A 10,066-nucleotide genomic window follows, 5' to 3' on the forward strand; every position below is an offset into this window, starting at 1 on the left:
TTATTATTATTATTATTATTATTATTATTATTATTATCATTAAATTATTATCATTATTATTAATACCGACAGTTATTTATTATTTCTATTATATCTAGTATTGTTATTTATTTATTTGTTATTAGTTAATCAGTTTATTGATTAAAAATGTTATTAATTAATCAATCAATTTATTTGTTCATTCACTTATTTATCTACTAATCAAGTTAATTAAAATATTAAATTTATCCTTTACCTTCCTGAATTTATTTGCAAAACTGCTCCAAAACGGACGTGCAGCAAATTCAACCAATGGTCGTGTACCGAGTAAAATACCCGCTTGTGAAGCATTCATTCCTAGTTGCTTGAAATAAATAGCCAACAAGGGGAATAATGAACCAAACGAGGCAAAATAAAAGATATAAAATACCCTGGCAATAACCAAATCACGTTGATATTCATAGCCCAAAATATGGATAACACGTGAAGTAGCAGTATTAGTGTTCGTATCAGTATTGGCATTAGTATTAGTAGTAGAAGTAATACCATGATTACTATAAATATAACCACCATCTTGCGCCATTTTCTAAACCCTTTTTCCTTTCGATTTTTTTTTCCTTTTCTTTTGATTCTTCTTTTGCTGTCCCTCTTACTCAGTTCATTTGATTATTAGTAGGGAATATTATATGCCATATAACAGCAAGCAATAGATATAAAGTTAGCCAGAAGTTGACATTGCCATCCATCGATTTTAGCGCATATTGAGAAGCATTTTAGCTCTCTTCCATCTCTATTCTTGAGTGTTGGTTTGAAAAGATTTTTTCAGTTAAAGGTTTTATCCAATGAAAAATGGAATGTAAGAGAAAAATTGAAAAAGGCATAATGGGGGTATTCCAAAAGAGAAGGAAGAAGAGAAAAGAAGGAAAGGATAAAATGAATCTCCTCCTTGCTATTCTATGCTTTTCCTTCTTCTAAATGCTTCCTTCTAATGTTTTGCTCGAAAAAGTTTTAAAAAGAGAGAGAAAGAACTGAAACCTTTAACATGAAAAGAATATTTACAAAGAAAAAGAAAAAAGGAAATGGGGAAAAAAAAACCTTTCATAACTTCTTTTTAAAGATAGAAATGAAATTATTTACCTCACAATTCATTTTCATCTATGAGAACATATATGGTTAGTAATGTTTATCTATCATATATGAATATGTGACAAAATGAAAAATGACATATTTTGTTTAAAAAATAAATGAAAGTGATGAAATGAGAAAGAAAAAAGAAAGGAGATTATGACGAAATTTCAGCGATTTGAAACGTATTAAACAATCACTTTAGAATATCATTTCATCTATTTCTAATATTAATTTTATTTCCTTTCACAATACAATTACATTTAATTATTAATTTAAGTAATTATTATAACATAATGTAATTAATCAGTAACATGACGATGCTAAATAAAACACATTAGATGCTAAACAAGACATCAGGATTATTGATGTAAAAGAGATCAGGGTTATTGTTAAGAAAAAAGAAAACGTCATATATTTTTAACATTGAATATTTCAATCGATGAGAAGCAGTGTCAACAAGAGCTGCATCAGGATTGTTGATATTAAACAAGTACTGATGACTATTGATGATAAACAAGACATCAGGATTGATGTAAAAGAGATTATGATCGATTGTGATAAATAGAAATCTGAAACACTCATCTCTTGTCTTCTGATTAAAACGGAAGTACGTTGTTAAAAGACGAAAAGGAAATGAATAAAATGTTTTTGGTTTCTACTTTATACGAAATAAAATTTTTGGAGCCCAATATTTTTAACATTAAACATTTCAATCGATGAAAAAAATTATATGGAAATTTTAAAAATTATGGTAATTTTTGTTAAAATGTTATTGGAACTATGTTTACTGTAAATTTCTATAGTGTAACCTCCCTAAATTTCAGTACTTTTATTGTTGTCAACAACAATATCATCAATGCATAATCAAATTCAAATATACAGAAGCATTTGATAAAATTAAAAATTTAAAGTGGAAAATTTTTGTATTTTTGAAAATATTTTGCGTAACGTAACATAGAGCTGGAAGATTTCCTTTATTTCCACCTCAGATAATTAAAGCTTGGGTAATTAAACCACCAGATGAATGTCGCATAAGCATTAAAAATTACAAAACAAATTGATGCGTAAAGCTAATTTCAAAGACGTTGCAATGAAATAAATTTTGAAAGTACCAATCTGGAAAATAAAAGAAAAGAAGAATGTCCTCTTGCTATCCGCAGGGTTTATATGTACATCTTTCACGGATTGCTTTTACAATTACGAGGATTAGCGCCTTTGTTAGCTCACGTTAGTGTAAGGCTCTTTGGATACATTGCTAACATATACAACTATCTGGAATGGTAATGTCCCACTCATATTTGGATGATTTTTAATCTTAATCACGATCCTACTTATTACAAGAAGATAGAACTTCTTCGCATTCATTCTAAATCTTTCAGTTTAATCTCCTCACAATTTTTTTTTTTTCATATAGCGCAATTTGATGTGTAAATATTGCTAGCGCATGTTTTTTTTCAACCATATTATTGACATAAAACCAAAGAAATGGACATTCTTTGTTGAAGTGTTGTTTGGGTGAAATTAAAATTTAATTTAAAATATAAAATTCTATTAGATCTAGAATATTCTCCGTGCAATTGTACCATCATTAGCGTCTCCATTCCTCTATTACATAAATCATAATCTACTATATCGGGATTGTTTCTTAGAAGTTCCGAATATCTAATTCGGAGGAAATGCTAAGAGAGCCATTAAAGTTTAATTCGAATTTCTATTACACGTTTTTATCAATAAAAAAATTGTTGCTATTTATTCAGAAACTGTTCATGTGATGCCATTTGAAGATCAGACAATAAACTTGTAAGTAAATTTCGTGTTATTTCTCTTAAAAGCTCTCATTTCAAGTATTTAAGTATATATTTACTGGACAAATATATACTTAAATACTTGAAATGATATTTAAATATAATTTCATATAAGACAGGCAGCGCAAGAGAAATCGATGCAGAAGCGCATCACCGCCATAAAAGATATGAAGGGGAATAAATTATTCCTAGTAAATGGCAAAAAAAACCTTTCATCCATCTAAGACATGCCCATTTGTCAACAAATTGTAGTCACAGCAAATAAAGTCCAATTATTTATGAGAAAATATAGGGGTATATTAATGACAAGAGCAGATGCAATCATTGCAAGTCCATTGATACACGAACTGGAAATGGATAAGTAACTTGTGATTATACAATAAGCATTTCTTGTAATTACTACAAGAAAAAACAGTTACTTCGTTTTAGTGCAAAGGTAATGCTTTTGAGTAAAATCGTCTAACATTTTATGAAGAAAAGGTCATCAAGCAGCTAATCACACATTTCAACTATTAATTAGAAACTATTAATTAATTAGAAGCTATTTTTGCAAATAATTAATGAAATAATCATAACTGTAAGTCTGCAATAATTTCTGATTCTGCGCTGATCAATGTTGAAGTTGCAAACATTGCACCGAACATCGAAATGATGAAACCACAACTTGTGTTGTTGTAGTCTCCAACGGAAATCCAATTCCGTATTAAAAATGAAGATACATGAATGATTCTGTAATTGCTGGTCGAAATTCCAATTTTGAAATTCTGAGCTTCAATTTCGGTAAATCATTTTCCTTCACTGATAATGTATGTAATTTTTTATAAATAGATTACTTTCGCTTAAACAAAATTTTACCAAAAATAGTCAGAAAACATGGTAAAGAGCCAAAAATGCACAGTATCTATTCACTGCAATTAACAAATTTCAAAATACCGTTCCATAAAAGGACATATTTACCAAACAATTGGGTATTAGGGAAATGGAAGACATAGATGATAACAGTTCCCAAGAATCCCTAAAATTATAATGGATTTAACATGGCAAGGATTAGTACTCCTTAAATTAGTAAAAGAAAAAAAACAGCCAACTAATTAAACTCCGATTCCTGCATACTTTTTACAGATAATTGCGACAAATTAAACGTAATGAAAAGTATTATGTTAACAAAACAACAGTTTCTCCTATTAGTATAACTGATAACGCTTATATATTACACATCAATAGAACGGTACAAAAAGTGCCATAGGCATTTCGAAAATGCGAATTTGTGGTTGTGATATGAAGTGATAAGCCATTGCTGACAGACCGAACAATGCATCAAAGTTGGTATTAAATGAAATGCAATCTTGTCAACGTGGGATATATGAAGTGATAACGACAAACGGAATATAATCTCTAAAATCTGTAAGATTTCCAATAGTAGGATAATATGTTGGCCAAATAATGATCCTTCTGATAATTTTTGTTTCTGAATATGAAAATCGTTTCTTTACGAATTTGCCGTTCAACTTTGGTTTTAAATATAACTTACGGATTCATTTATGAACAATCTATTCATAAGAATGACAAAAAAGTCCAATGCTCTTTTAGGTATTTAAATAAAAAAAAAAAACATAAATGAGATAAAAATCGAAATTACTACAGCAATATAAAGCTGTGCCAACTTATTTCCCTCTATATTGGACTTTGTGACTGTCATCAGATTTTTCGAAATCACTAAAGAAATCTGATTAATAAAAAAAATAAACGCTGTTCTAAGCAAAGAAAATTGAATTTAAATTTAAGGAAAAATACGAAAGTGAAATAAATCATATGTTGAAATTAATAATTCATTGTTTTTGGTCGATTTTTTATCGATTTCGAAATTTCTAACAAATTATCAAATTATAACAGCGATGATTTGAATTCAGTTTCAGATCATTGCAACCTATGAATGATAAATATTTTTCAGATTCTTTCATCCTTTTTGTCTTTTTTATTCTTTTTCTGATTATCTTTAAATACAATTTAGCAAAACGAACTGTTAATCTTTATCAAAATTATAATTTTTTGAATTTTAAATTGTAAATGGATGAGTTCATGCGTGAATATATATTGACAATCTAGGGATAGAGGGATAACTGAGAATGAAAAAGTATGAAAATTGTCCAAGTATAATGCCGGACGATCAGAGACTGAAGTAAAAATGAAATCACACTAAAAGTTTCTGACGTTATAATCCATGAAATGTGTCACAATTCATAAAATGTTAACATTCACGCTCAAATTTCATTATTTCCATTTCGATTATGCTAATGTAACTTAACATTACCAAATTAAAAATAATTTTTTGTTTTCCTTTTTAGTATTTAATTTATAAAAGTTCGAAAATATTTACTCTCATCTTATATTATTTTTCTCTATACTACAACATTTTATCTATTAATTACAATAAAATCACCCTATTTTACTGACATTTTCATTGAATTAATCGTTTTATTCCAATCAAATATTAAATTGAAATGAAGTGAAAATTGGATAATTAAATAGTTATTTTGACCCTTTTATGGATACTATATGTAATATACGTGAACCATAAATGATTTTCAGTAATTAATTAAAAAGTCCTTTTAACAAAATAATTGAAAATTGTATTGCAATTTGTGCTGTGTATTACTTTAACAGAGATATATATTTCCATACATAGAATCCCTTTGGTAAAGCCGTCAATGTTTTTTACAAAAAAATATATTTTTGATTTAATATCCGAATTTCTATAATATACAAAATAGTTGAACAAAATGAAATATTCTTATCATTCCATTGCTTCTATTGTACAGTTGCGGCTTTTCAGTGTCGTTTTATGCCTTTTGTTAGCGCACATAATCTGAAATCCGTTAATTAATTAACTCTAATTCTATATCTATGTCCTGTCTTTCTATAACCTTGTCCTGTTTTCCTTTAGGAACTCCATATTTGTTATTGCTCAACGTCTTCGTGGATCATTCATCGATTTCATCTTTTGAGATGATTTAAATCCTCGTTGTTCATAACATGGAATGACATTTGCTGTTTCTATTTCTATGTGTATTTACTTGAATATGAATTTCATAATATAATAATAGAAGTTTTGTAAGTATAATGAAACTTGTGATAAATTCAAAAATTTTGATAATGCACGGAACTTGTTTCAGTGTTAAATGTCATACATTATATTGGACGGTTGATTAGATGATATCCTTACTTATTCCTGAAAGAAAAGCCTTTTTAATGACAAAGAAATCTCTGAAGATCACTGTGTCGATTAGAAAATATATCACAACGAATTTGTAATTTAAATTACTATCATTTTTATTTTGTATGTTTCTTAGATTTGTTTAAAATAAATGATATATGAATGACGTGAATAACTACAAAAATCAGTTTTTTGCTAGGTGGAATAAAGGCACTACAGATGCGAAAGAAGTTGGTGTTTGTCAGCTATCAGTTGACAATATATGCTTCAGAGGTTGTCGGAAGTGAAAAATTGATTTGAAGGGCTACTGTATTATTGTCGTAATTTACCTGAGGTATCACTATTCCTTACAGCATGCCAGAAGAAGATAACAGAAAGATGGAAGAAAGTAAAATGAGTATTGGGAAAGATAAAGTAGAAGCTGATAGAGAAGAAGATGAGGGAGAAGCAGAAAAGGGAGAAGTTAAAGGTAAAGCAGAAGAAAAATTAAAAGGTGAGGAGGATGAGGAAAAGGTATGAAGAAAGAGACCGATGTGGAAAACACTGGGAAAGAAAGTTCGAAAAACGGGAATGAATTGAAGGATAAGGATACAGAAGATGACGAAAATATCGGATGAGCTTGACAGTAATCCGTTCTATCACGGTTTAGTATCATCGGATGATTTATGTTTCATCCTTTCCGAGGTTAAATTTATCGCGCAAGACGCTTATCCGTTAATTCATTATCTGGAAATAATAAAAACCCGAAATTCAGCATTTCAAGTATTTACAAATCATCTTCTCGGTATCCCTTTCATGAGTTAATATTATTCAGGTTGGAGATTGTACACAATTATCACAAGTGGTTATATTTGTAGAAACAACCAAAAAACCACAGTAAGTTGATCATTTGGGATTTCAATGATTTTGATTCTCTTCATGGTTTTTTAGAATTGCTCGAGCATATTTTCGATTTTAAAGTATGTTTAATCCAAATATAATTCAATTTAAACTGCTAAAACTTATTTCAGATCAAACATATACGAATTCATCGTGAGTAAGTATGGATCTGTTAAGCAACTCATCAATGATTACATCAAAGAGAAAAGACCAATACATCCTGATGTAAGTATATTTGAGGATGCGTAGTGTTTGTTGACGGTGGAATGCCAAATCCTACAGAACAGCTCTTTTATTGTATGCTGAGATAAGCGTTTAATTAATTAAGTGACACAAGAAAACGGTATTATTCAGATACTGTAAAGCGTACTTATCCATGGAATTCACTTGATGTCTTGGGAATTCCATCACAAAGATGTTAAAATGGAAAAATTATTGGGCAAAGGAGAGTTTGTTTCAGTGTTTGTTTGGGAAATTATTGCTGGACAGATGAAACAAAAAATTGCCGTCAAAAAGGTTTTTTCTTTTTTTTGAAATATAACACTAGATAGAGACAGATTAAATTAACAAAATTTTCTTCATCGAAAAGATATATATATCGCAACATATGCTACTATCATATTACTATCGTAAAGCATCTTAATGATTAACAAAGCACAAGCAACATGTTTAACGGTTTATTGTGCCATAAAAAACTTTTGAACTTGTTGATAGGTCAGACTTACATCAAAACAAGAATCGAAAAGTACTGAAACAAAAGTTTATCAAGAATTAATGTATGAAGCACGCTTAATGCGTCTTTTTGACCACCTTAACATGATTAAATGTTATGGTATTGTTGTGATCAAACGTCCACTGTTGATAATCCTTGAATTGATTCGTTTTGTTTTACCTTTTTACTGACGTATCCATCTAGTGAAATGGTTAATTTCTGAATGATTTGAGAAATTATCATTATTAAGGTTTATGTAAATTTCAGGTTGACGGCGGCTCACTTTATGGTTATTTGCAACAAAATTGAAATAAAATTTTATGTAAAGAGAAAATTGTAAACATGTGTTATGGAAGGGCAAAATGATTGGAATACTTGCATGAAAATAATTGTATCCATCATGATATCGCATCCAGAAATATAATTTATACAAATGATCAAATTGTGATTGACATTTAATTTCTCGAATGTTATCTCTAGAAATTTCTTCCAGAAAACTTCGCAAATATCGTTCTTCAAGCATTTCGTTAAACTGGTCCTTTAATCATGTGAAGTTAATATGGAACAGAATCGTTTCTATTGACATTCGTAGGATTCAGAATTATCTTACTTTGACATTTGCATGCCATTTCTTGTATTATTGACAATTAGTTGGGAAAGAACAGGTAAATTACTTGAAAATGATTAGGAAAATATTCAATTTTCCTCTTTTTCAGGCAAAAATTTCTGATTTCGGTTTGTCACGCATTGATAGTAAGTACAAAATGAAAAAGGGTGAAAAAATTCCGACCAAATGGACAGCCCCGGAAACTGTTAACGTAGAAAAGTGATGTCTTCTCATACAGCATCTTCATATGAGAAGTATTCACTGAGGGTGAGGAACCCTATTAAGACCTTACACATATGGAAGTATGATAATGAGTAAGTTAACTAATGAAAAGTGTTATTAGATCAGTTTAAAAGTGATATATACACTGTAAAATGTATGCGTCTTTCTGAAATCTTTCTGTATAGCGTTGTGATACGATAAAATATACCGTATAAATTAATATCATTCAATTGAAGTTCGCTGTATTGTATCATTCCATGTAAAGAGCAAATTTTGTATTAATTATTACATCATCTCTCTTTTGTTGTGAAAGTTGCGTTGTATCGAGTTTTGTCAGTTGGCAACTACGGATGGTTGTACGAAAGGTTTGTAGAATATGGTATAATGAACAGATATCAGGAAGTAATACAGGTAATGAACAAATATCAGCGAGTAATATAGGTAGGGTCAATGATTAGATTGGTTTAGAAGTCCTTGCAAATATATTTGGGGGATTGGAAAGTGTGTTGTTTTTCTTGGGTAGTAGTCATGGAACTGAACCCAAATGACAGACTCTCCTGTTTATATAGTGAAAGTGGTTTACAATATTCCCTTAAAGCACACCCTTTAATAGACTGGAAGAAGGTTACTGTAGAGGAGTTTTGTTGATTATAATAATCGGCATGGAAATATAAGCTTGGCCAATACATTGGAACATCTTGAAACAAAGAACGCTGTCAGTACCACATGGAACTTTGTGTTTACAGTCCAGACATTATAGTTAAAAATAGAATAACAAAATGACAGATAATAATCTACATATGTTAATGTCGACATTATTTTTATATTGAAATATTTCAGTTTTACTGATATCTTTATCGATGCAATGAAAACGTATGATAATAATTCGAAAGAGCTGTACATATAGTCAAATTAGTCACCAATAAATTATAGGTGGGTTGTGGTGCCCGATTAGATCGACCTCTACGTTGTCCAAAAAATATGTTTTTTCTTATGCAGAAATGTTGGGAGCAAAATCCGGATGACCGATATGACATGAAACAAGTATGTTTACATCAGATTAAAAATCTTGAAATTTGAAGTACAATTAAAAAACAGACCTTTATCAAAGTAAGCTAACAAATGTGAGGATTTTTTTTTGAAAAACTTGCATTTGACCATATGTTCTGAGGTCATTTTAAGGTTGTACAATTTTTCGAGGATTATTTGGAATGTAGAGCAAGAAAAAAGAAACAAGTGAGGATGACAGAAACGACCGAATTAACAATGAAAGATGGCGAAGATGCTGTTGAGGAATATTTGAAGAGAAATGGAAAAAGTGGGAATAAAACAATTACCAAAATGGATTCAAATACAACAAAAATAATCAAAGAATTGCAAGACTTTGTGCAATCAATTATGATTCGATGTTATTATCGAATGCAGAAGAAAGCCGATCAAAAGACAAAAATTACAAAGAAGATTCAGAACTTCAGGCAGCTTTACCTATATATATATATATATATATATATAGTAAGTAA

At 29.5% G+C, this 10,066-nt stretch overlaps 4 protein-coding genes across 4 annotated transcripts in view; 3 read left to right on the plus strand and 1 right to left on the minus strand.

Moving 5' to 3' along the window:
• Positions 1–562, minus strand: part of LOAG_17295 (major facilitator superfamily transporter domain-containing protein 6) — a gene marked incomplete at both ends in the record, with an annotated part of 7,505 nt that extends 6,943 nt beyond the window's left edge. The window contains one exon of the mRNA XM_020449956.1: positions 236–562. Coding sequence (XP_020306435.1) covers positions 236–562 — 327 coding nt within the window. The remainder of the gene's footprint in view (positions 1–235) is intronic.
• A 5,918-nt stretch (positions 563–6,480) lies between these two features.
• On the plus strand, positions 6,481–7,006 carry LOAG_09618 (hypothetical protein; the record flags this gene model as incomplete). Its single annotated transcript, XM_003145144.2, has 3 exons — positions 6,481–6,639; positions 6,721–6,888; positions 6,941–7,006. The coding sequence occupies 3 exons, from the start codon at positions 6,481–6,483 to the stop codon at positions 7,004–7,006; spliced, it is 393 nt and encodes a 130-aa protein (XP_003145192.2).
• A 422-nt stretch (positions 7,007–7,428) lies between these two features.
• LOAG_09619 (hypothetical protein) lies at positions 7,429–8,547 on the plus strand (the record flags this gene model as incomplete). Its single annotated transcript, XM_003145145.1, has 4 exons — positions 7,429–7,521; positions 7,720–7,862; positions 7,985–8,006; positions 8,434–8,547. The coding sequence occupies 4 exons, from the start codon at positions 7,429–7,431 to the stop codon at positions 8,545–8,547; spliced, it is 372 nt and encodes a 123-aa protein (XP_003145193.1).
• A 349-nt stretch (positions 8,548–8,896) lies between these two features.
• LOAG_09621 (hypothetical protein) lies at positions 8,897–10,058 on the plus strand (the record flags this gene model as incomplete). The annotated part of the gene is made up of 3 exons (XM_003145146.1): positions 8,897–8,911; positions 9,480–9,590; positions 9,747–10,058. Coding segments are annotated over 3 exons (438 nt in total), but the record flags the coding sequence as incomplete, so codon positions are not given.
• Between the last annotated feature and the right edge of the window lie 8 nt (positions 10,059–10,066).

This window comes from Loa loa (assembly GCF_000183805.2).
Source record: "Loa loa unplaced genomic scaffold supercont3.59, whole genome shotgun sequence".
Classification (NCBI taxonomy): domain Eukaryota; kingdom Metazoa; phylum Nematoda; class Chromadorea; order Rhabditida; family Onchocercidae; genus Loa; species Loa loa.